Source organism: Muntiacus reevesi, chromosome 14, assembly GCF_963930625.1.
Source record: "Muntiacus reevesi chromosome 14, mMunRee1.1, whole genome shotgun sequence".
NCBI classification, from domain to species: Eukaryota; Metazoa; Chordata; class Mammalia; order Artiodactyla; family Cervidae; genus Muntiacus; species Muntiacus reevesi.
In genome coordinates, this window is record NC_089262.1 from 64,279,811 (window position 1) to 64,306,752 (window position 26,942).

Genomic DNA, 26,942 nt, shown 5'->3' on the forward strand with positions numbered 1-26,942 from the left:
TTTTAAAAAGTAAACTTTTTTGATTTTTAGTTTATATATAAAAAAGTTCACCAGTTTTAAGTTTATAGTTTATTTAGGTGTGACAGATGAATGTAGCATAATCACACTAATCATATATTGGTCTTTTTTTTTTTTTTCCTTGTGGTATTGTTGGTAGATTTTTCTTATCAAGATAATACTGACCTCAGAATATTGTTGGTGATGTTCCCTTTTCATCTACTTTTTGGAAGAGTTTGTAGAATTGATATGTTTCTTCCTTAGATACTAAATAAAATTCACCACTGAAACCAGTTTCTTTAATAGTGGTTGAGGTTATCCATTTCTTCTTGTATGAGTATTCTTGTATCTTTTAAAGAATTTGTCCCTCTTATCTGAGTTGTGGAATATATTACTATAATATAGTATAATGTAATATCCCCTTATTTTTCTTTAATGTTTGTCAGAAGTCAAAGTGTTAGTCACTCAATCATGTCCAACTCTTGTGACCCCATGGACTGTAGCCTGCCAGGCTCCTCTGTCCATGGACTTCTCCAGGCAGGAATACTGTGGTGGGTTGCCATTACCTTTTCCAGGATATCTTCCCAATCCAGGGGTCAAATTCCACATTATGGGTAGATTCTTTACCACCTGAGCCAACATCAGTTTTCATGATCCCAATTTTATTTCTGAGACTGAAAATTTGTTCTTTTTGTATAATTTTTTCCTTAGCAGTTTGGCTAAGTTTCAGTTTTATTGACTGTTTCAAAGACATGACTTTTGGTTTCATCAATTTTTTTCCTTATTGTTTTTCTATTTTTTGTTCTACTAATTTTGGATCTCATCTTATTTCCTTCCTCTGCTTATTTTGGGTTTAATTTGCTAATTTTCTATTTTTTTATGGTGAAAAATACTGATTTGAAGACCATTTTCTTTCTTTTTTAATTTTCTAATGCATTCAATGCCACCAGTTTCTCTCTAAGCACCTCTTTAGTTATATTCCACAATATTTAATATGTTCAGTTTTCATTTTTATTTAGTTTATGGTATTTTCTAATTTTCCTTGTGATTTCTTTTTTGACTCATGTTTAGTGATGCATTGTTTAATTTTCAAATTTCAGGGTTTTTCTATTAGGTTAATTTTGGATTAATTCTTTGTCATCCAGGACATAGTCTCAACCCTTTTAAATTTATTGAAACCTATTTTATGGCCTAGAATAACATTTATCTTGGTGAATGTTTGATCTATACTTGGAAAGAATGTGCTCCCTTGTTGGGTAGAGTGTTCTATAAATGTCAGGCTACGTTGTCTGATAGTGTTATTCATGTCCTCCATATCTGTACTCTTTTCTGTCTACTTGTTCTATGCATAACTAAGAGAGGAGTGTTAAAATGTTCACATCTAACTTTGGATTTTTTTCCCCTCTTTTGAATATGTTATTATTTTCTCTTACACATGTATTTTAAAGCTGTTAGTCAAGGGCATATGCATATAGGATTACTGTATTGTTTTGATAAATTGATCCCTTTAACATTATGAAAGTGTCTCACTTTATCCCTGTTTACATTCTTTGTTCTAAAATCTGCTTTGTCCAATGATAGCATAGCTACTCTGGATGTGTCCTTTGATTAGTCATGGGATGTTATATTTCTTTTTCTGTCCTTTTACATTTAACCAGTGTGCCTTTGTGTTTAAAGTGGATTTCTTGTATGTAGTTATCCAATATCACAATCTCTTGTCTTTTAATTAGAATATTTTGACCACTTACATTTAACCAGTTACTAAGATTTTAATTTTCTTATCTCTCCTTGCTATTCTTTGGAACTCTGCCTTCAAACAGGTATATCTTTCTTTTTCTCCTTTGCCTTTCACTTCTCTTCTTTTCTCAGCTATTTATAAGGCCTCCTCAGACAACCATTTTGCCTTTTTGCATTTCTTTTTCTTGGGGATGGTCTTGATCCCTGCCTCCTGTACAATATCATGAACCTCTGTCCATTGCTTTTCAGGCACTCTGTCTATCAGATCTAATCCCTTGAATCTATTTCTCACTTACCCTGTTTAATCGTAAGGGATTTAATTTAGGTCATACCTGAATGGTCTAGTGGTTTTCTCTACTTCCTTCAATTTAAGTCTGAATTTGGCAATAAGGAGTTCATGATCTGAGCCACAGTCAGCTCCTGGTCTTGTTTGTACTGACTGTATACAGCTTCTCCCGCTTTACCTGCAAAGAATATAATCAGTCTGATTTCGGTATTGACCATCTGGTGATGTCCATGTGTAGAGTCTTCTCTTGTTGTTGCAAGAGGGTGTTTGTTATGACCAGTGCGTTCTCTTGGCAAAACTCTATTAGCCTTTGCCCTGCTTCATTCTGTACTCCAAGGCCAAACTTGCCTGTTACTCCAGATATCTCTTGACTTCCTACTTTTGCATTCCAGTCCCCAGTAACGAAAAGGACATCTTTTTGGGGTGTTAGTTCTAGAAGGTCTTTTAGGTCTCATTTAAGAACCATTCAGCTTCAGACTTGGATCACTGTGATAATGAATGGTTTGCCTTGGAAACGAGATCATTCTGTCATTTTTGAGATTGCATCCAAGTACAGCATTTCGGACTCTTTTGTTGACTATGATGGCTACTTCATTTCTTGCAAGGGATTCTTGCCCACCGTAGTAGATATAATGGTCATCTGAGTTAAATTCACCTATTCCAGTCCATTTCAATTCACTGATTCCTAAAATGTCGATGTTCACTCTTGCCATCTCCTGTTTGACCACTTCCAATTTGCCTTGATTCATGGACCTAACATTCCAGGTTCCTATGCAACATTACTCTTTACAGCAAAGGACTTTACTTCTATCACCAATCACATCCACAACTGGGTGCTGTTTTTGCTTTGGCTCCATCCTTTCATTCTTTCTGGAGTTATTTCCCTACTGATGTCCAGTAGCACACTGGGCACCTACCGACCTGGGGGGTTCATCTTTCAGTGTCCTGTCTTTTTGCCTTTTCATGCTGTTCATGGGGTTCTCAAGGCAAGAATACTGAAGTGGTTTGCCATTCCCTTCTCCAGTGGACCACATTTTATCAGAACTCTTCACCATTAGTTGTCTGTCTTGGGTGGCCCTATGTGACATGACTCTTAGTTTCATTGAGTTAGACAGGGCTCTGGTCCCTGTGATAAGTTGGTTAGTTTTCTGTGATTGTGGTTTTCATTCTGTCCGCCCTCTGATGGATAAGGATAAGAGGCTTATTGAAAGTTTCTTGATGGGAGAGACTGACCTAGGAGGAAACTGGGTCTTGTTCTGATGGGCGGAGCCATGCTCAGTAAATCTTGAATCCAATTTTCTGTTGATGGATGGGGCTGTGTTCCCTCCCTGCTGCTTGACCTGAGGCCAAACTCTGGTGGAGGTAATGAAGATAATGGTGACTTCCTTCAGGTCCCATGCATGCACTGATGCATCAGTGCCCCTGACCCTGCAGCAGGTCACCATCGACCCGCACCTCTCCCCGAGACTCTGGACACTCACGGGCAAGTCTGGGTCAGTCTCTTGTGGAGTCACTGCTCCTTTCTCCTGGGACGTGGTGCACACAAGGTTTTGTTTGTACCCTCCAAGAGTCTGTTTCCCAGTCCTGTATAAGTTCTGGTGGCTCTATGGTGGGGTTAATGGCGACCTCCTCCAAGAGGGCTTATTCCATAGCCAGGTCTGCTGCATCCAGAGCCCCAGTGGCAGGCCACTGCTGACCCGTACCTCCACAGGAGAGGCTGAAACACAGTTCTGTCTCAGTCTCTGTGCGGTCTCTGGGTCCTGGTGCACACAAGGTTTGTTTGAGCCCTCTGAGTGTTTCTGGTGGGTAAGAGGTTTGATTCTATAGTAGTTTTTTTGTATTTTTTTGTAATGACAGTATTATGAAAAAAATAAAGTATTTTAAAAATATGGCATCTTAGCAAGAACAATGAAGCTGTGATGGGGTGGGTGTTCACTGTCAGCCTCCCTCCTGAGCCTTGCTCACCTCTGTGAAGCCCAAGTAGGCCCTCAATATAAGGTAAAGCTGACTCCTTCCTTCCTTCCTCTAAGCCCAGATTTCCCACATTTCCAAAATGTGGACCCAAAATTCAGCAAAGACAGAATATATCACTCACCTATGAGAAGAAACAAAGATTTGAAAAGAATAAATATCCTGCATTATAAGAAATAGAGACTATCCTCCACAAAGGATATGCTAGCCAGAGAACAAGGATCAGGCCTACAATGACCATGCCCTCCTGAACATCAGTATCCCAATGCCATGAAGACAACTCTGTCTTCACCTGAGCCTGGGCTCCATACAGAGGCTGGCAAAGTGTAGGCTTTTAATAGGGACCTTCCTGCCCTTGCTTTTTATCCTGGGACAACACCAATGAGAAAAGTTCTCATAGTACTTTTGGTGACGACTATTCCTTCCAGTGCAGAAACTGAGGGACTTCTGTTTACAAAATGTCTGCTAATATCCCATCCTGGGCAGGGAGATCCTTAATCCTGCATCCCCTACGCAGTGCTTTCCTATTCAGGTCTCCTAGGGTTGTTCCTCTCTTCACCCAGGGCTAAATTCTTATTCTAGCTCTTTCCTGAGGCCTGAAGCATTGGGATCTAGGTCTCCTGAGACAGACTGCTCTCTCCCACCTCCCTATGGACATGGAGGATCTGGGAGCTCAGAAACTGTCATGTCCCCACTGAGTACTCTGGGGATAGACTATGACACCTTAGAGACCGGGCTATCTGAGGTCAGGGGCACTTAAATGAGAAAGCCCTGAAGCTGGCCTTGCAGTTCTGCCTACATCCTGAGCTTTGCCATTCTTGGAAGTTACATGAGGGATTTGTGGTCATTCTTAGATCGTCACTATTTTGACCTGTAAACACTGAGGACTGTGAAAGCCTATGATCATTCCTTCTGAGATTTGTCTGTTAGTTGCCCTGAGGCCACATCAGTGCCAGAGACTCAGATCCTGCAGGCCTGGACCCACTGGTGTTAAACATGGAATTCTTTCAAAGGTGGTGTTTTAGTTAGTTCCAAATATTATTTATAGGAAATTCTCTAAGAAAAATGGAAACTGAAATGTAAGGCTGGGTATCCAGGCCATACTGAAAAAAGTTAAATCCCACAAATTTTCAATCTGCTTCTGTAGCAGGTATTATTTCAGTTGGAGTGAGAGACTGTGTCTTATACTGGGTCAGAAAGGTTACTCCAAAGGCCCTAGTCTGGGGTAGAGAAGAAGGTTGTAAGAATGGGAGCAAGGATTGAAGGTGGGCCTTACGTAGGGGGCTGGAAATAAAACAGGGTTCAGGACTGGGGAACCAGTGGGGAATATTTAGCCTGCATTTAAACTAGAGGGGGATAGAGGAGTGGGCACTAGAAATTTCATTGAATAAAAAAGGGGGCCCCAAGGGGGAGCAACCACCAGAAACCAGGACAGCAGCTACAAGGGATTCACTGTGCAGAGAGGGGAAACCCTAGAAAAGCTGGCTCCATTTATGCTGCAAAAGGCCCCCCAAGTTTGAGGATGTAAAGGAGCCGCTAAAGACTGCACAGTTGATTAGGTTTGTCATCAGTGTTCCATAGGGGTTGGGAGTGGGTGTCCTGTGTCTCAGCAGGTGACTCTAAAGTAGTCCCAGAAGGGGACTTCCCCGGTGGTACAGTGGATAGGAACCTGTCTGCCAATACCAGGGACATGGGTTTGATCCGTGGTCCAGGAAGATTCCACATGCCACAGAGCAACTAACCCTGTGTGCCACAATTATTGAGCCTGTGCTCCAGAGCCCAGGAGCCGCAGTTACTGAGACCACGTGCCACAACTACTGAAGACCCCATTCTGCAATTACTGAAGCCGGCACACCCTAGAGCCCTCATGCCACAACTACTGAGCCAACATGCTGCAATCACTGAAGCCCATGTGCCTAGAGCCTGTGCCCCACAACAAGAGACACCACTGCAGTGAGAAGCCCATGTGCTGCAACCAAGAGTAGCCCCAGCTCATTGCAATAGAGAAAACCCATAAGCAGCAACATAGACCCAATGCAACAAAAATAAATAAATAAAAACAGTCCCAAAAGGATAAGCAAACACTGGGAGATCAAATTGGTGAAAGAAAATTCAGCAATTCTGAAGATAAGCCAATTGAGATTATCCAGTGTGAGGAACAGAAAGAAAAAGAAGAAAAATCAATGGAGCCTAGAAGATCTGTGGGACAACATCAACTATACAACATACAAAGAGTGGAAGTCCCAGAAAGAGAGGAGAGAGAGAAAGGGGGAGAAAAAACATCCAAAAAAACAATGGCCCAAACTTTCCAAGTTAAATGAAATATTCGTCTATACATCCAAGAAGCTTAACAAGTTCTAGTTATGATAAACACAAAGAGGTCCACATTTAGACACACTAAACTGTCAGAATATATGACAGACAATCTTGAAAGAGGCAGGAGAAAAGTGACTCATCATGTATAAGGGATAAGATTAACAGCTGATTTCTCATCAGAGCTATGAAGGCCAGAAGGCATTGGATGACATACTCAAAGTTCTGAAAGAAAAATTCTGTAAAAATACCCACAAAAATGGGAGAAAAATTAAGACCAGATAAACAAAACCCAAAAATACACTGCTAGCAAATCTGCTCTACAACAAATACTAGTGGAGTCTTTTAGGGTATATATATATATATCCTGTTATTAGGAGATTCTAAACTTCTATTAATATGATCCTGATCCTAGATTTTATATATATAAATATGATGTGTGTATATATATATATATGATGCATGCAAGCATGCTAAGTCACTTCAGTCATGTCCAACTCTTTGTGATCCTATGGAGTGGAGCCTACTAGGCTCCTCCATTCATGCGATTCTCCAGGCAAGAGTACTGGAGTGGGTTGCCATGCCTTCCTCTAGGGGATCTTCCCAACCCAAAGAATGAACCCATGTCCCTTATGTCTCCCACATTGGCAGGCAGGTTCTTTACCCCTAGGACCATCTTGGAAGCCCAAAGGAATGAAAGGTTGTTGCTGAATGATAAGACGCGGGATTCTTGGCCTCCGGAGACGAATTCAGTCCGGGGCCAGAGATGAGGCTGGATCCCTCAGAGCTTTTGTGTAATAAAGCTTTATTAAAGTGTAAAGGAGATAGAGAAAGCTTCTGACATAGGCATCAGAAGGGGGCAAAAGAGTACCCCCAGAGGTTTGATTCTAAACATGATTTCGCCTCTCTCACCTTCTTACTGGGGCTCCTCCTTTGCCCTTGGATGTGGGGTATCTTTTTTTGGTGGGATCCCAACATTCTCCAGTTGACCGTTCAGCAGCAAGTTGTAGTTTTGGAGTTCTCGCAGGAGAAGATGAGTGCATGTTCTTCTACTCCACCATCATCTCCTCTGGAAGATGATCATCTTCTCAGTGATTGATCATCTCCTCGGGAAGACTGATCATCTCCTCAGTGATCAATGCAAAGAAATAGAGAGAAATAATAGAATGGGAAAGATCAGAGCTCTCTTCAAGAAAATTAGAGATACCAAGGGAATATTTCATGCAGAGATGGGCTCTTACAATAAAGGACAGAAATGGTATGGACCTAACAAAAGTAGAAGATATTAAGAAGAGGTGGCAAGAATACACAGAAGATTTATGCAAAAAAGATCTTCATGACCCAGATAATCACGATGGTGTGATCACTCACCTGACATTCTGGAATGCAAATTCCACTGGGCCTTAGGAATCATCACTACGAACAAAGCTAGTGGATGGAATTCCGGTTGAGCTAGTTCAAATCCTAAAAGATGATGTTGTGAAAGTGCTACACTCAATATGCCAGCAAATTTGGAAAACTCAGCAGTGGCCACAGGACTGGAAAAGGTCAGTTTTCATTCCAATCCCAGAGAAAGGCAATGCCAAAGAATGCTCAAACTACCACACAATTGCACTCATCTCACACGCTAGTAAAGTAATGCTCAAAATTCTCCAAGCCAGGCTTCAACAGTAGTACATGAACTGTAAAATTCCAGATGTTCAAGATGGATTTAGAAAAGGCAGAGGAACCAGAGATCAAATTGCCAACATCCATTGGATCACTGATAAAGCAGGAGAGTTCCAGAAAAACATCTGCTTTATTGATTATGCCAAAGCCTTTGACTGTGTGGATCACAATAAACTGTGGAAAATTCTGTAAGAGATGGGCATACCAGACCGCCTGACCTGCCTCCTGAGAAATCTTTATGCAGGTCAAGAAGCAACAGTTAGAACTGGACATGGAACGACAGACTGGTTCCAAATCGGGAAAGGAGCATGTCAAGGCTGTATATTGTCACCCTGCTTATTTAACTTCTATGCAGAGTACATCATGTGAAATGCCGGGCTGGATGAAGCACAAGCTGGAATCAGGATTGTCAGGAGAAATTTTGAACTGTGGTGTTGGAGAAGACTCTTGAGTCTCTTGGACGGCAAGGAGATCCAACGAGTCAATCTTAAAGGAAATCAGTCCTGAATATTCATTGGAGGGACTGATGCTGAAGCTGAAACTCCAATACTTTGGCCACTTGAGGCAAAGAACTTTCCACTCATCGGCAAAGACCCTGATGATGGGAAAGACTGAAGGCGGGAGAAGGGGATGACAGAGAAGATGAGATAGTTGGATGGTATCACTGATGCGATGGACATGATTTTGAGTAAGCTCCAGGAGTTAGTGATGGACAGGGAAGCTTGGTGTGCTGCATTACATGGGGTCACAAAGAGTTGGACACAACTGAATTGAAGATTTTAGTTTTAAATCTACCCCTTTGTTATTTGTTTTCTATTTGTTCCGTCTGCTCTTTCCCCTGCTTTTGCTCTTTTCTGCTCTCTTTTGGATTAATTTAGTTTTCGGGTGATTCAGTTTTCATCTTTACCATTGGTTTATTAGTTAAACCTTGCTTGCTTAATTTTTTTTTTTTTCTTATGGTTGTTGTGGCATTTACAGTTCACATCTTTAACTTATCACAGCCTGTCCTGAAGTGATAAATACTGCTTCATGTACATGGAAGAAAGACCTTGCAGTTCTATACTTCCCCTTCCCTCCTTCCGTCCTTGGTGCTGTTTGTTATATTACATTTTATTTCTATAAGGATATAGAGTCCTTGATAAATTGTTGCTATTTTTGCTACTGTGTCATATTTATGTGTGTAAATACATAATTTCAAAAGCTGTTTATTTCTCTAGTGTTGTAGGTCAGTTATACTGAAGAACAAGCAAGCTTAGAGAAAATGTCAGATTTGTAGTTCCCAGAGTCAGGAGGTATGGAGTGGGAGCCTTGGAGTAAAGTGGTCAGTATTGCTATATTTAGAGTGGACCAACGAGGACCTGCAGTGCAGCACACGGCCCTCTGCTCAGTGCTGTGTGGAGAGGAGTTGGGGAAGAATGGGTGCATGTGTATTTATGGCTGAGTCCCTTTGGTGTTCATGTGAAACTGTCACAACACTTAATTGGCTATACCCCAATGGAAATAAAAAATTTAAAAAAATTAAAATATTTTAAAGTAAAAAAAAAGATTAAAGTTGTCAAAAGGTATAAAGACTCATACAAAGTTAAGGATTAATAAGTATTAGGAATATAATTACAGCATGATTAACAAAGTTAATATTGCTGTATGTTATGTAGTTCGTTAACCACTCCTCACTTCCCCTGGCAGGGCAGGAGCAACCATTCTGTTGTCTGCTCTATGTGTTTGGCCGCCCTAGACACCTCACCTCAACAGAAGTGTGCAGCGGTCTTTTATAGCTGACCTGTTTCCCTTAGCTCAGTGTCCTCAGTGTGTGCATCATTTAGCCTTTCGTCCTTCAGTGAACGTCTGGGCTGTTTCCACCTTTTGCTTATTGTGAATAATGCTGGTACATGACATAGTGTATAAATATTTCTTTGAGACTTTTAATTCTTTGGGATACAGATGCAGAATTGGTCTTGCTGGATCATATGGTGACTCTATTTTTAATTTTTTCATGAACTACCTTTCACTTTTCCATAGCAGGTACCCCATTTCACATTCCTATCAGCAATGTATAAGGGTTCTAGTTTATCCACATCCTTGTCAACACTTTCTATTTTCTGTTGCTTTGGTAGTAGTCATTCTGATAGGTGTGAGGTGATATCTCACAGTGGTTTTGATGTGCATTTTCCTGATGACTAATGAGGTTGAGTATCTTTCCCTAAGCTTTTTAGCCACTACTATGTATATCTTCTCACAGAAGTGTCTATTCAAGTCCTTTGCCCATTTTGAATTAATTTGTTTTTGCTGTTTAGTTTTAGTTCTTTATAGATTCTGAATATTAATCCCTTATCAGATGCATGCTTTGCAAACATTTTTTCCCATTTCTTAGGTTGCATTTTCACTCTGTTGATTGTATTCTTTGATGCACAGCAGTTTTAGGTTTTGATACAGTCTGATTTATATATTTTTATTTTTGTTGTCTTAGCTTTTGGTATCATATACAAGGAATCATTGCTAAATCCAATGTAATGAATCTTTTCCTTTATCTCTTCTTCTAAGAAGTGTATAGTTTTAGCTGTTATATTTGGATCTTTGACCCATTTTGAGCACATATAATTTTTATATGTGCTATCAAGTAAGGGCCCAGTTTTATTCTTTCATATGTGGATATCTAGTTTTTCCAGTAGCGTTTGTTGAGAAGACTGTTACTTCCCTGTAGACTAACCCTGGTACCTTTATAAAGAATCGTTTGCCTGTGTATGTGAGGGTTTATTTCTGGGCTCTCTGCTCCAGTTGGTCTCTATATCTGTCTTTATGCCAGTACCATACTATTTTGATTACTGTAGCTTTGTAATAAGTCTTGAAATCAGGAAATGTGAGATAGTATTGCTGCTGTTTCTAAGATTATTTTGGCTATTCAGGGTCCCTTGAGAGTCTGTATGAATTTTAGAATGGGTTTTTTTGTATATGCAAAAACTTGAAATTTTGATAAGGATTGCATTGAATCTATAGATTCTTTGGGTAGTACTGACATCATAACAATATTGAGTCTTGTAGTTCATGGCTAAAAGCTCACTTTCCATTTATTTGTGGTTGTTCAACATTTTGAACTTCTCAGGTAGTCAATTATATTTTAAAGAAATTAAAAAATAGAAATATTATTTTATATATACTGTCATTTTTACCATTTTCCTCTTCATTTATCTCTGCATTCCCTCACTGGATTCAGGTATTCTTGTGGTTTTCCTTCTGTCTGAAAATCTCTATGTTTCTTGTGTTAGAGATCTGAGAGGTAGATGAGTGCAGAGTTCTGGGAGCCACGTGACTGAAGTACAGCAGGGAGAAGAGAACGCGCAGGTCTCTCTGACGGGTTCTGAGGTGTGAGCAGTGAGAGCCGACCATTAGGTGTTATGGCTTGTGACATGGACTCTATTCTGGTGAATAGAAATGATTAAACAACGGAAGTGAAATTAAATACAAGTTCTTATGGATCCAACATTTCTAGGAATTTGATCAAAGGAGGCAGTTATTCAAAGTAAACATAAAGGTTAATTGTAGTTGTATGTGACAGTAAAAAGTTTAATGTTTACTACTTACCTGTGCTGAGTAAATTATGGGATGAAGTGAACTGTTGGCATTAAAAATGAAAATGAAGGTCTACAGTGATATGAAAAGATATCCATGACACACGTGAAAAGCAATTCTACTAGAGACCATGCTTCAAACAGTTTTTTAAAATATATATATATATATATAAATCCATAGTTTGCAACTTTTGTAACCAAAATGCAAGTGATTGTTTCTGGATGATAGCACTTGGGTTGAATTTTCATATTTTAACTTTATTTGGATATTTTCTTTTGTGAAGTGCCTATATAAGTGTTTTACCTATTTTGGGGGAGGGGGGGTTGAGTGTATGTGTTTACATTCCTTATTGATTTGAAGTGAGGGTTGATTTTCTTTTTTTAATATTCGGATGTTTTATCAATCTTCTCTCACTTCGTGGGTTGCCTTTTTTTCTTTTAAGTTTAATTCCTTAAAAATTGATATATTTTCTATGTTATAAAATTCAACCATTTCAGGTATGCAGTTCAGTGTTGTTCTATCACCATAAATCAGTTTTAGAGCATTTTAATCTTCAGTCTCTTAATGATTGTTTCAGTGAACGGAACTTTCTCATTATAATCCAGTTTATCAGATTTTTCTTTCTTGTTAGCAGATGCGTTATCCTGTTTAGGAAAGCTTTACCTACTCCATGGTCATGGAGATGATCTATGGCTTCCTCTAGAAGCTCACCTTTGACATTTAAATCTGCAGTCTTTGTAGAATATACTTTTTCCCCTCGGTGAGAGAATAGGTAGAGCTCAAAATAAGAATACCCAGTTGGTGGTCTTTCACGGGAAAGAGCGCTTTTTTCTCCTTTGCACTGAAGTGTGTTACCTTGGTATTTAGTCAAGGGAACTCTTATGTGTGGATCTGAGTTTGGATACAATTTTTGATGGTGGTTTAGTTGCTAAGTTGTGTCTGACTTTTGCGACCCCTTGGACTGTTGCTCACCAGGCTCCCCTGTCTGTCCATGGGATTCTCCAGGCAAGAATACTGAAGTGGGTTGCCATTTTCTTCTCCGGGGGATCTTCCCAACCAGGAATCAAACCTGGGTCTCCTGCATTGCAGGCAGATTCTTTACCGACTGAGCTACGAGGGAAGCCCTTTGTCTACATTTATTCCTATATAATACTCTCTTTGTTATAAGAGCTATATAGTAGATCTTGATATTTCATAGTGTAAATTCTCTCACTTAGTTCTTCCAGATTGCCTTCACTGTATATATTTTCATAAAAAATTTAAAATCAGTGCAATTGGTTGGAGTTGGGAGGGGAGTAGAATAAAACCTGCTGGAAATTTGATTGATATTGTGTTAAATTCACCATCTTACTCTTAAGTTTTTGGTGGTTTTGGTTTTGTTTCCCTAGTTTTAATTGAATGATATAATTTCTAAAGTGTGCTCAATAAGTGGTAGCTACTATTGTTATAATTCGTTGCTTTACAATTTCTTGGGTAAATTTTATGTTTGAAATCTTTGCTGAGTCTGCCAGGTTACCCCTTAACACAGTAATATGAGAAATGATTGTGATGTGGTATGGTATTTCTCTAACTTCCCTTCATATCCTTAGTAGATACTTTCATGTTTCTTTTAAAATAATTTATAGTAGAAGCAAAAGAGTAAAAATGTTTTTCTGGTTTATTGTTTTCCTCCTCTGAGCAATGTTTGCCCATGTTATTTCTTTTCCTTCAAGGTAGGCAGTATTATCCCTGTCCTATAAAAGAGGGAACCAAGTCCCAGAGAGAAGTCAAGTGACTTACCGGAAGTCCCACAGTTTGTAATTGGCAAAGCCTGGGATTTGCATTGGACTCCTAGCTCTGTAGGCCTGCTCTCTACATTTCAGCGGACTGACTGCCTCCTTGCGCTGCTTCACGACTCAGCGTCTGTCGGCTGTTCTTCTGTTCCTGCTTCTAAAGCACCTTCTTTTTCTGGCTTTCTTTAGTAAACATGAAACACCTTACAAGTTTTGCTTTAAAGTTCTCTTCAAAGTCACTTCCAGAGCCCTAGGAAGCATTTAAATGCCCACTCTGCCACCCATTCTCTGCTTTCTTAGGGAGACTCTAGCAGACTTGTATCTGTGCTTGTTTTGGACCTTTTTAAACAGTCAAATAATTAATGAGGTGTTCTTCTTTTATCTAGGTAAATGAGTACTTTGGAGGTGATACGGGTGACTGCCTTTCTGAAAATAGATTTTATTTCTTGCTTCTTTTCTGTGACAACCAGAAATGGTGTTTTATGGTTTCTTGTCCTACATGTTGAAATCTTGCTCATTGTAGACAGTTTGGAAAATATGGGAAGGGAGTTAAGCAGAAACAAGATTACCAGTTCGGTCATTACAATTAATAGGAAGATATACCTATAATAATTCTAAGTAATATTCATTGTCAGTATATACTTATTATACTACCCTACTTGTGTGTCTGGAATCATTCCAAGTGCTGAGAACACAGAATGGATAAAACAGCCAAACACTTCTGTCTTGTGGAGTTTAAATTTGACTAAAGGAGCCCATATTAAGTACCAGGATTATCTTTTAAAGTTTTCTCACTCAGGGAGAACCTGTTTTCACTTCCGCTTTGTAGATCAGGAAGCAGACCCAAGTCAGATGTGTCTGCAGGATCTGACTCTGCTGGAAGTTGCAGTGACTAGTTTCTGTCTTTTAAAGTTAGAGCATATGTATCTGGGGTCTTGGTGTGGCTCTTTTGGCTTTTTCAGTTTCAGTTTTTAAAAAGTCACTGCACATTGTTATTTTAAAAAGAAATGTGTCTTCCTTAAGGAAAATTTAGATGGGGTATATAAGCAAAACAGAAAAATTACAGGGATAGTATTGCCAGCATTTTAACACTTTTTCTAGTTGCTTCTTTAAATAAAGTTTGATAGTTAAAACATTTGTAAAGATGGGATCATACAGACTTATTTTGACTTGCTTTTTTCCCCATTTAATATAGTTTACATGGTTTTTTTATGTCACTATTCTTTTCAGATAGTATTTCACAAATTTTAGACAGGAGATTACAGCCTTCACAGTTCTGGACAAATCTGCATACCATTTGTTCTTTTGTTGTATATTTTTAAAATCTTATTTCTTTAAAAAAAAATCAGAAAAGGGAACTATGTAGAGATTGGTTACTGTTAAAAAAAAAATACCATAGAAACAAAATGTGTAGTGAAATTCTAGCTAAACACAGTTACAGTAAACTGAACAAGAGACCAGTTCTTTATGTTAAAAACAAACAAAATATATACCCATACACACCAAAGACATGACAGAATCATTTTAAATTATGAAAATGTAAGTGACCCACACATTTATCTATAGTAGAATGAGTGTATAATTTTTGAAGTACTGTACAGCAGTGAAAGAGAATGAAAATCTCTTTTGATATAATTAGGAGAATTGAAAGAAAACTGAAAACATGCAGTATGAGACCCGCTGTACTCCATTATCTTAACCAGGGGTTCTTCAGTGCTTTTATAGTAGGAAGTAAAAATTATATTTAGACCTAATATACGTGAGCATACGTGTTTATGTCTGTATACTATAGGCATGTTTGTATGTGTTAATATATATGTATTTGTGTCTGTATCACATACATATACTTTCTTTCACACAACGGCCCTCAATATTACTGCATTCCATCACTGAATGATCTTATATGAAATCTTAAGAGAAACCCAAACAGACATTTTGGCCCAACCCAATAATATATAGAAAAAGTGCTACCATTTTAAATTGTAAGTTGCCATTATTATAAGAAATAGCCCAATTTCAGAGATGTTTAAAATATTTTTTAAAATGTATGTTGTAAATGATGAAATAGCGGATATACTCTGTGTTTTGTTCTTACGTATTTCAGTTTTTTTTTTTTTTTTAAATGCTGGTTATCCTTTAAATTGATACTGTGAGCTCCAACCTGCAGTTTGAAAAACATTGCATTCAAATTTTAGAATATGAGTCCTGATTCCTACTGTACATAAAAGCCAGTGTAGATGAGTTTTAGATATAAGTATAAAAATTAAAACTAAACTTCTAGGCTACTGCACGAGAGAATAGTTTTATGACTTTAGGAGAAGAAATATTTCTTAAGCAAGGCATAAAAAGCACAAATTATAATCAAGGAAACAATGATAAGTCACTTTTCATTAAAATTAATTATTTCTGTTTATCAAAATACACTGTAAAGAGAATGGAAAATTAATTTACAGATTAGGAGAAGATCTTTGTAATAAATACATTTGAAAAAAGGACTCCATTCAAATATATGTAATGTTTCTAGAAATCAATAAGAAAAGACTGTCACTAAAGTGACTTTTTTTCACTAAAAAATAGTGAAAAGTTTTAACTTCCACTTTACAAAAGACATTATCCAAATGGCTAAGTTTACAAAAGGTCCTCAACCTCATTAGTCACCAGGATAATGCAGCTTAAAACTGCAGAGAGATACTACTGTATACCCAACAGAATGTTAGAATTAAGCAAACAGAAAAAAACACCAAAAACAGAACCAGGAAAAAAAATTAAAAAGCCCCAAAACCCATAGCTGGTAAGGAGCAATAGAACTCCCATAAACTGCTGATGGTATTGATTACTGGGTAATATTACTTTAGAAAAGTGGTAGTATATATTTCATAACCTAGCTGTTCCATCCTAGTATAGATCTAATGAAATATATATCCATATATACCAAAAGACATGACAGTTATTTTAAATTCCAAAAGTGGAAGTGACCCACACATTCATGTACAGAAGACTGAGTACATAATTTTTGAAATACTATACAGCAGTGGAAGAGAATGAATTACTACTTAAAGATCTCAAAATCACAATCTTAAGCAAAAGAAGCCAGACTCAAAATAGTATTATACAATATGATTCCATTTATGTAAAACTTAAAAAATAGGCAAAATGAATCTGTGATGATATTTAAAAAAATAGAGGTTACCCTTAGCGTGTTAATGACTGGGCAGTGTTTGGAGTCCTAGTAATGTACTTTATGTTGTTCTGAGTACTAGTTACATTTGAGAGTTGAACTCTTCACTATGTTATGCTCAACTAGTTAAGCATAATAAAGCTTAACTAGTTAAGTTTTGAAAGAACTTAAATTTTCTCCTGTTGTATCATATTTTTAAATGACATCATAGTATTGAACATTTACATTGTTTTCTCTTTTTCCATGTTATAAATTGTTGTAGCTACAATTTTTGTGTAGGTTTACAATTCTTTAGGCTAAATTGCTATAAGTTAAATTATGTCCAGTGTTATGTTGTAATTTTTGAAGTTACATGTTGATAAATATTCTTTTTCTGAAAGGTAACAATTTGTAACCCCCTCCCAAAGGGTAAAGTATATAAGATTTAAAGTTGCAAATTTAAGATAGGTGAAAAATTTCATCTTTTTTTGTTACTGTACTTGTTCATTTTTGACAGCCATTTAAATTTCTTGTTTTGCGATATTGATAGTTACTCTTTATTTGCCTTTTAAAGTATTAATTTTGGTTTCCTAACCAAGAGCTCGTTATATATAGTAAGTTATTTACTGTATATCAAAATGTTTCTTCCAGTGTATTTGTCTTTAAAATTTGATAATGAGCGTATCTGAGTTAAAAATTTTTTTAAGTCAAATCTAAATTTTATTTCTGTTTAGTAGCTGCTCTTAGGAATGGTTGTAGAGTTTTTTGCACTTGATTCTTCTTGTCGATAGTATATATTGGTATATGAAATGAGGTAGCATTTAACATTTTTTATTATTATTCATTAAAAAAATTTCTTTGGACCCACACAGTGACATGTGGGAGCCTAGTCCCCCAGGGATAGAACCTGTGACACCCCCTGCGTTAGAAGGAGTCTTAACCACTGGGCCACCAGAGAGGTCCCTAACTTTTATTTTTAATACTCTTTCTTGAAAGATCCCTCTTCCCCTTATTTGAAATTCTAACTTCATCATATGCAAATTGTAAGTGTAAATGAATCTGTTTCTTGACTTTCTGTTTTGTTTCATTGATCTTACTTTGTCAGTACCACACTACTTTCATTATTGTAGCTTTTAAGAAAGATTTAAAAATCTAATAACATAGGCATAAAAAATTTTGTGAGGAAAGGAAGAAACATCTTTATTTATTCTTCCAGATACCTTGGTATAATCTTGTATTGTAATGTTAATAACAGCCGTTAAAAACTTGAGTGGAACTATAGGTTAGGCAAGTTGGAAGGAAACTTACTACATTAGTAATATCATGTACAGTAATTTCAGTCAAACTCCCAATGGATTTAAAATTTACTACTACTTTTTATTGTAGAAAAAAACCAACTAGTTTGTTCCTAAATTTTAATGTTTGTGTGGAGGGAGGAGCAGATTTCTGATTAAGTTGGACTTATTGGTGACTGGAATCATTGTATTAAAAAGACATGAATGCGTAGATACATACATGATGCATAGAACTTCCTTCTGAGTTGCAAGAGTAGTATGAAAGATAGGGGCTGCTTTTTTGGACAAGTTTGTCTCCTGTTTTTTCCAGATGAATGCTTCTGGCTTTCCACTGATCTCATTTTCCAGCAATGTGTTGGTTAACACTAGGGAAGAATTGTAGGCTAGTTTAGGGGCCAATCTGGCATTCACAGTAACAACTCAAAGGTATTTGATATGCCCGTAACAGTCATTGTTCCATGGATTTATCTTTAGTTTACGCAAGTAGTAGCTGGCAGACTAAATCTAGACTTTTCTGCTTGGTCTGGTCTCAAACATATCATCTCTTCCTGCTTTCTAACTGTATTTGAGATTTCTTCTCTGGCTTGATGCTCCGTCTTTTTTTTTTTTTAATGTTCCGTGGAAAATCAAGTGTTGTTTGTTGGTTGGTCTGTTTGATGTGTCGAAGATGAAAAGGTGTTTAAATTTTTTAATATTTGTAATTTTTTTGTACTTTTTAGAATTTCATTCATTATATAAAAGTACACATTATCCTCTTTATAGATTTTTGCCTTTTAGAGAGGTTTAAAGCCCTGTATGTTATTTACTGGTTTGACTTGAATATTGCTCTCCTTGCAGTAATGACTTTTGCTTTCCTTTTAATTTGAATTTTCCTGTTAATGTTTTTGCTTATTGCTTTTAGCGTTTTTGTGTGATTTTTGTTATGCTTACCATTGTGGGCAGGGGAATGCCCGGATTCAATTTCGTTTTATTAAAAAAATGCTGGTTACAGCCCATTAAATTGATTTCATAGGCTACAGCCAGCAGTTGGAAAACACCTGAGTCTTTTTCTGTATAGAAAGTTCATTTATTTCTGAGTACAGCAGACCTAGACCAGAGCCCCACATTTCTTATTTATTGTGTAACTCTTAACCAGTTACTTACTTCTCTGACCCTCAATTTCTTCTGTAAAATTGGAATATCTACTTTCATATTTTTTCTGAAGAGCAAAAGATATTGGATGAAACAAGCCTGGTACGGAGACTAAATAAATCTGTCTGATAGCATTTTGCACCATGTATCTGTTACCCTTAATTTCTTAAATCCAAAAATTTAAAAACACAGGAGAAAGTGGTAGAATGCCCCAGGTTTTCTAAGGTCTTCTGTAAGGTTTTTAGTTTTGCTTTGGTTTTTGTTTTTGCTTCGCCTCAGGAGTAGAGATGTTTTTGATATGAATCTTACACTGATAAGCATTTCTTGTCATGAAGCCAAAATGCAGAATTTGTAGCATTTTTAAAGTAGGAAGTTGATTCCTCTTATGTAACTCTTTAGGGAATTTTCCAAGTGAAGTGTATTCTGTGTTAGTTGGTGGCACCTACTGGCAAAGATAAATCACTGCTTAGAGCCTGCTTCGCTTTTACCGGCGGACCCCATGTAGCGGACGGGGGAAGGTGGCTGGGAGTGGGAGGGGAGTGGGCTGTGTTTAGCCAGGCGGACGTCTCCTTTGCCCCCAGAAAGGGTCTGTCTGGTGAGATGGGAGGAGGGAGGAGTCACGCCAGGGTGCTGGCCTAGTCAGTGTAGTGTGGCGCTCTTATTAAGCGGCTGTGAAAGGGGGCAGCCGTGTCCAACAAATTTGGGAAAGCTAGGTTAAACTAACTAGCCTCATCTGTAAACTAAGAGATATTACAGCACCTTTAGTATCTCTTTTTTTAAATTAATTTATTTTTTATTGAAGGATAATTGCTTTACAGAATTCACCTTTAGTATCTTAATGAAGTATATCATCATCTCTGGGAGTGGAGTGGGGGCATCACTCATGTAATGCACCACATTTGTCAAACGTAATTAGGCCATAGGATCCTTTTTTCTCTGAGCATCTCTTATGTTAACCTGGAATACTCTTTGGAAATGGTCCTCTGGTTAGTGAGCTTGAGAGCAGCATTTTCACTTTGGCATCTTCTCCTAAAAATTTTATAAGAGAAGGGACAGACATTAGATTCTCATGGTATTTGGTAGTTTGGAAATAACCACGTGTTGGGACAGAGTTAACGATGGTATCAGTGCAGTTTCCTTAGGATGGTGGTACTACATGGACTACATCATTTTGCCTTAGCAGTAATTTTAAAGCAGAGATAGACATAAAAATTACTGGGAGAACTTTAAATCAAAGCAAAACACATATACCTAGACTCCAGCCACCCTGGCCTCCTGTTTGGTCAGAGACATGCTTTGTTATTTTATCACATTTGAGACACCTTTGAGATCTAATGAAAACTCTGGATCTTTCTGGAGGAATGTATACACACTTTTGTGTACGACTTCATGATATTTATCACCCTCATGCATACCCTGAAACCCAAGAATCTCTAGTATAAAGAACTTATATCAAGTTTTCCTGAATAGGAATTGAATGGCAAGCAGGATTTGTCCCAGAATTTAGATACCTGTGTACTCCATGAATTACTTGACCATAGATTAGACTGTGTTTAAAGAAATCGCATACTGTCACAGGGGTCAAAGGAAAGAGGCCTGGAGAGAAAGGCCAGATCTGAGATGGCAGTATTTTTAGTGTATTTCCCCAAGAAGGAGCGTTTAGGAGCTCACACACCTAGAGCAGTGGCTCTCGAGTGGAGGGGGCAGTTTTGTTGCCCCGCATGCCCTCACCCACACAGCACACACCACAATGCACTGATGCTGGGCAGTAATTCCGAGATGCTTGCGGGCTATCACAGTTAGGGCTGGGAGGGGTTTGCTACTGGCCTCTAGTGGGAGAAGCCAGGAATGCTACTTAACATCCTTTATTGTACATGACAGCCCCCCCCCTCCCCCAAACAGGAAATTAATTTGGCTCCAAATGTCACTAGAACTAAGGTTGATCTGCCTTAGAGTCTAGCTGCTTCTCGCTAGATTTTATCTTCTGTTGGTAGTAGGAAGGGCTATGTGTTTTATATGCATGTGGTGCTTCTTAGTAGGTGTAGGAGGAAAGAGATGATGATGAGAAGGTAGGAAGTGATTAAGCCATGTTGGTATTTCCAAGAACAATCCTTTCCCAGAAGTGTCGGAGGCTTAGAGAGGATTTCAAGTCTCAGATTGGCTTACCTCATGGTTTACTATGAGGGTTGGGATGTAGGAAGCCACCTTTCTTTTCTCCTGGAAGGAAGGCTCATTGTTTGTTCTTACTCCACCCTTGCACTCGTGACCTTTCATTAACTAAACCTTTAAGAAATAAAAGTCAAAGTGATTAAAAAAGAAAAAAATACCTGTGGCTCTGAGAAAATTCTATTCTTGCCACCCATTTTTATTCCTACATATAGCAGGTGGCAAATGATAATGGGGACTAGGAAAGGTATATATAGTGTTTACCAAAAGCGGTCATTTCCTTTGTCTCCCAGAGTCTGTGTGTGGTGAAGCGGGAGGAGGAAGGAGTCATGTCATGCTACCGACCCAGTCCAGGGTTTACCAGTGCGCGGAGCTCTTGGTTAGAGATTGTAAAGCGGAGCAGGGAGGTGGGTGGCCATATCCAGTAAATTAGGGAGAGCTGGAGTAAACTAATCTAATCTGATTTTTTAAATTGTGAGATGTTACAGAGCCTTTAATATCTTTGGAGAAGGAAATGGCAACCCACTCCAGTAATCTTGCCTTGGTGAATCCCATGGGCAGAGGACTCATGCGGTTGCAGAGTTGGACATGACTGAGTGACTAACACGCACTTTAGCATCGTAGTGAAGTGCCTTGTGTGTGTGTGTGTGTGTGTGTGTGTCTGTGTTGGGGGTGGGAAGGGAGGAAGAAGAAGGTGGTAGCGTGGGGAGAGCGTGCACAGGAGCTTGCAGGGTTTCTCAAGCTTCATTAGACCCCAGGACCCTTTTTACTCTGAGCATCTCTTGTATCATCTGGACGACTCTTTGGAAAGGATCCTGTGATCAGTGTTGCAGCATTTTTCCCTTTGACATCTTTTCCTGAAGACTTTATAAGAGAAATTGAAAAAATATGTATTCTAGCCCCCACAGTACTCTCTTAAATACAGTTTTACTAAATTGTATGTATGTCTTTATCCACTTTTGTCAAGCGTTAAGAGAATAGTTGCTATTTTTATGAGGGGTGGGAGTTTCCTTCTTAACTCTGTAGATAAACACTATTTCTCTGTTTTGGAATGACTGAAAGGAAGAATTAAATTTTCTGACTGGAAAGACAGTTGCTTCTTGTATAGTCTGCCTGTCTTTTTGTTTCCTCCTTGAGTGAAGAAAGTACTGAGGTAGCTTATGTCAGAATAGCTCTGGCGGATTTAGGCTCCCATATTTTTAAAGTTTTGAGTTCAAGACACTGCACATCTTTTTCCATCCACCCTCCACTTGGCATGCTCACCTCTGCATGTTTCTTCTTGCCGCTCTCTCAGAACCCAGGACACTTGAGATGTTGCGCGTTGCCATGCCTTTTAACTACCAGTCACACCCCAGCGGTATACTGAGACGCTGTTCCCGCTTTCCCGCTGTTTCCACTTTCTCTGTTCCACTGTGGAAACCTGCCACCTTTATTAATCCATTCCTCCAAGATGGCAGCAAGAGGGAAATATTTGGAGAGAGGAATACTACTTCTGTTCCCATATTCTTCATCCCGCTTTCGCCTTTCAGGCTCGTTTATTACTGCCACCACTCTAGACCTGCTTGGGATGCTTGGACACACTGCCTTCCTTTCTGACTCACGGTCAACATGAACATACGGAGCCCTGCACTGCAGGCCTTGGTGTGCTGTGAGGTTTTACCGAGGAAGCCAGTGGCTTCTCCCTATCAGGCAAGCATCTGGAATCTTTCTTTCAGAGTCTGAGGTCAGAAAATCGTGAGAAGATAACACTTAAGGGAAAGTAGCAGGGTGTGAGCAGCTTTGAACACCCGTTAGACACCAGCCACTGTACTGTGCTCTCGGTCCCCATGGCTTTGCGTGGTTTGTTTTTGTCTGTGCATGGAACAGCCTGCTCAGGATTTCTCTCTCTCTCTCTCACAGACACACACACACACACACACCCTCCCTCCCTCCCTCCCTACATTCTGCCTCTCTCTCTACTTCCAAAGCCTTTGACTTTCCTGCTTCACCTTTCTACATCTCTAATCAGATCCTGCTGTGAGACCTGCCGATCACTGGTGTCACACGGTGATTCTTCTGCCACCACCTACATTGGGTGTTTTCAGATGGATTGTTTGGAAATACTGTATGTGTCTTTTAACATTTTACAACTTGAAGAATGTAAAGGAAAAAGAGGGAAAATTTAAGAGAGAGGTTTATCCTCTATAGGCAGTAAACAGGGTCTTGTAAACACTTAACTTCAACAGATCTACAGGATCTTTTTGACTAATACTATGGGACAAATGTTGTAGTTGAAATTATATACTTTAGATTTGGGAAGAGAGAGACTGCCATCCATAAATGAGTTGTTCTTCCTTTCAGAGTACAACTCTCCCACTTCCCCTTCTCATTAAGTTTCCATTTAGCTATTAGGTAGGAGCTTCAAAAGGGAAAATCCAATCATGTATAATCTCCAGTTAATGGGCATCTATTGAGCGACTAGGTCACCAGAAAGAATAATTACACAGTGCCTCTTTGTGCAGCAAACACAAAAATCAAAAGCTAATGCATTCCCAAGGCAAGCCAGATTGTTACTGGCTAACAGCATCCTCCTCTTAAGGGAAAAGACTGGGCACCCACCATGCTTGCTAGGGGAGGTTGCAAAGCCATTCCTAAAAAACAGGACTATCAAGGGAGGAAAGAAAGAGGCGGGGGGCTTCCAGGGCTTTGTCACTTCTAATTGCTGATGGCTGGGGTGGGTTACTGAATAGCAGGCATTCTAGTAAATGTTTTGTGCAATCATCAGGAACTTAGTGGGTCTCTGGGGCTTCTTTCCATGAGTTATAAGAGTAACAGCAATGATTGAGGTAGTTTCAGCCCCCTTCCCATAATTCAGTTCAACCTGTTTTCTCAGTATACCCAACCTTCATAAATAGAAGGTTTATGCTTGCTTTTGTCCAACCACTAACTGTATTAATTTATGAAGGATAAAAACACCCCTGTTGACCCAAAATGACATGTGTTAGCCATAAGTCAAACAGCTCTTGGGTTGGTGTTGGTACACTCTAGTTTGGGTTTTCAAAATTATATTTTGGTGTAGTTATTTAGGATTTGCAAAACTCGGCATAATTCAAATAACCTGTTTTTCCCCCCTTAGAACACTTCAGTTATGGAGGATCAAAATGAAGATGAGTCCCCAAAGAAAAGTACTCTTTGGCAGGTAGGAATGACGGCGCACAGAGAAGACAGCAGCCGACTTACTGGAGATGAGATGCTCCCTCAGCTCCTGTCCTCAGTGAGACTTAAGAGTCACGGGCTTCTTTCTTCTGTGCAACTTTGCTAGTTTCAGAATCCACCCTAATTTATCTTCTGTTCCTTAGGGAGGTGTCATTATCAAGAATTTGGGAGTTTACAGCAAGGTTGTGAAGTTGGCTGCAGCCCAAAGATATTCAGTCTTGGGGGCTACAGTCTAAGCACAGATGGCAGTGGTGGTGTCCTTTGTCAGCAGCGTGGAACCTGGCCACGTACCAGTGTATGCACTGACCTTCTCTCCCAACCGCCACCCTTGCCCCCCATTTCCTTTTTAGTGTTTGCCTTTTTGTTTTAAATTCAGTTTCCTTTTCTCCTGGCTCTGTTTTAGTTTGCCAGTGTCCCTCCCCACCCCCCAGGTTTTTGGTAAGGTGGGAGGTGGAGAGCATGTGCATTTCATGATTTGATGTTTTTCATCAACCATTGTGGTACACATAGTTTTCCTTTCATGAAGATACAGTTGCAGGCAAAACAAATCTAAGTCCGAAAACAGTGATGATTAATTAAGAAAATATTCTCTGGGTTCATTTGAGTTGAAGCAAAGGAGTAGTTTAGTTATTAACAAGAATAAAGTGTCCCCAACAAATTTAAGATGAAAAGTAACAAAGTGGTGCAATTCCAGGAAGATCTCTCTGGGCCAAGCAGGTGGTTAGAAACAGAAATGGAAAATGTGCTGTAGAGTTAAGCACATGCTGTTATTTTAGGGGGAACTGTGCGCAGACTGACTTCTGTTCCCTCCTTGGTATTTTGCAACAGGATTCTCTTAATTTACTATTGATTTTTCAGTTCACAGTGGTTCTTAACACTTTCATTTTCAGGCTTTTTTTCATCTGTCTTTCAATAGACTAGTTAATGGTATACCAGTGCTCTAGGGAGGCTAGAGGGCTAGGAACCCTTCTGAAAATGAAATAATAACCTTTTTGCTTATCAAGTGAGATAATGAGTGTGAAAGTGTTTTGTGAACTACAAAACAGTACACAAATGCTAGTTGTTACCATACTTATATTTAACCTGTTAGGAATGCAGTTTTTTTGGCGAATTATTATGAAAAAATATAGGAAGAAAAGGGGAAGGAGAAAATACACAGCTTTCTCTCTCAAGATGAGGCACTTTTACCGTTTTCATGTTTATTCTTTACTCTGTCTTGGCGGGTACCCCTTAATGCAAATTATTGTGATCATATGCTATATAAAATTCTTTTGTTCCTGATACTTCATAAACATGTTCTCTTCTTATTAAAATCTTACTTTAAATGGCCGCTTTATAGTAAGTACTTTATGTAGATGTATTATAATTCACTTGAACCAGTTGCCTGTAACTGGGTAGTTTTTTTCTAAATTTTCTTTATTATAACATTATGGTGAACATTCTTATGCTTAAAAGCAGCAAAGATGCTCCTGTGCTAGCTGATTTTCACCACAGCAAATACTTGTAATTTCATCTGTTTTGAATGCTGATGTTTTGGTCCTGTTCAGGACGAATGCTTGACCACAACAAGGAGCGTCAAAACTCTCCGCTCAGTGCTGCGCCCTGGTGGCGCCTGGCGTCAGCGAGCTCTCCATCACCCAAAGACTGCAAGGGGAGAAAATTAGATGAGGAAGTGGTGAGATAAATGAGGAGGGCGATAAAAACCTTCCAGGTTTATACCTCTAAATGTCGACAAAAGAACTTGCTTCAGATAGGAAGGATTTTTTAATATTTTACCAAGGAAGGTCAAAGACTCTGTTGGATATTTACAAAGGATGTTTTCTTTCTGGGATGGGTTCAGTCTACTTTGTTAGGGGATGTACTGATAACAAAAGCTCTTGGTTCTTCCCATGTAAGACTTCTGAGATAAGCTCCTAATGGAACTAATGAATGTTTGTGATACAATTCTTCAGTTTTCAAAATTCTCTTGTATGTTATTCCTTCTAGTGTTACACATGAAGAGGCTGTCAGAATAGTGATGGACAGATGGCCTGGCAAATGTTTGACAAAAGTATTGAGGTTATTTTGTTTATAAACAGGGAAGTTACTGAGCCTTATCGGAAGCAGTTGTGGCTTCAGTCTAGGGATTTGGATTTTTTTTGATATTGTTGTCCAGATGCAGTGTATGCAGTTTGTTTTTTAAAAATGTACTGGTTGTATGCATAGGCCATGTAGATTTGGTGAGAGATGCAGCCATTAGTATAGGAGTCTGTGGAATATCCACAAACAGACTAAATAAGATGAGGAACTTTTCAGGCTTATGTGGTTTGCCTGGGGTGACTTTCAGAGTCGGTGATCAGAAAGAGGGAGTGTAAGTCTATAAGCTGTTTTGTCAGCAGTTTAGCAGCCCTGGAAATAATAGAGGCGATTGAAGCTGTTAGGTAAGATAAAGCTATTTAGCTTGAATTGCTTTCTGGTTTCTCTGTTACAGAGAGCAATGGTTTTCAGCGTGAGGTCTCTGAAGTGCAGTCTGTAGACTGGCAGCATCAGCATCATCCAGGCTCTGTTCCAGAGTGGCCCCTGGCAGTCTCTGTTAATATACTCCTTTGTTATCTGACGCATGCACAAGTGTGAGAACTGTTTGCATAAATGCATATAGCTTTACCTTTCAACTCTGAGGAAGGAAAACAAACCATTAATAGTCAGTT

The 26,942-nt window shown here is 38.8% G+C and overlaps 1 protein-coding gene across 5 annotated transcripts in view; it reads left to right on the top strand.

Annotated features, from left to right (window-relative positions):
- The window catches only part of FBXW11 (F-box and WD repeat domain containing 11), a 126,137-nt gene that overhangs the window by 61,146 nt on the left and 38,049 nt on the right, over window positions 1-26,942 (top strand). For 3 of the 5 annotated variants that reach the window (XM_065905133.1, XM_065905135.1, XM_065905136.1), the window contains one exon: window positions 24,176-24,238. The exons of the other annotated variants lie outside the window; for them this stretch is intronic. In XM_065905133.1, the coding sequence (XP_065761205.1) occupies window positions 24,176-24,238 (63 nt within the window). The remainder of the gene's footprint in view (window positions 1-24,175; window positions 24,239-26,942) is intronic. 5 annotated transcript variants of the gene reach the window in all.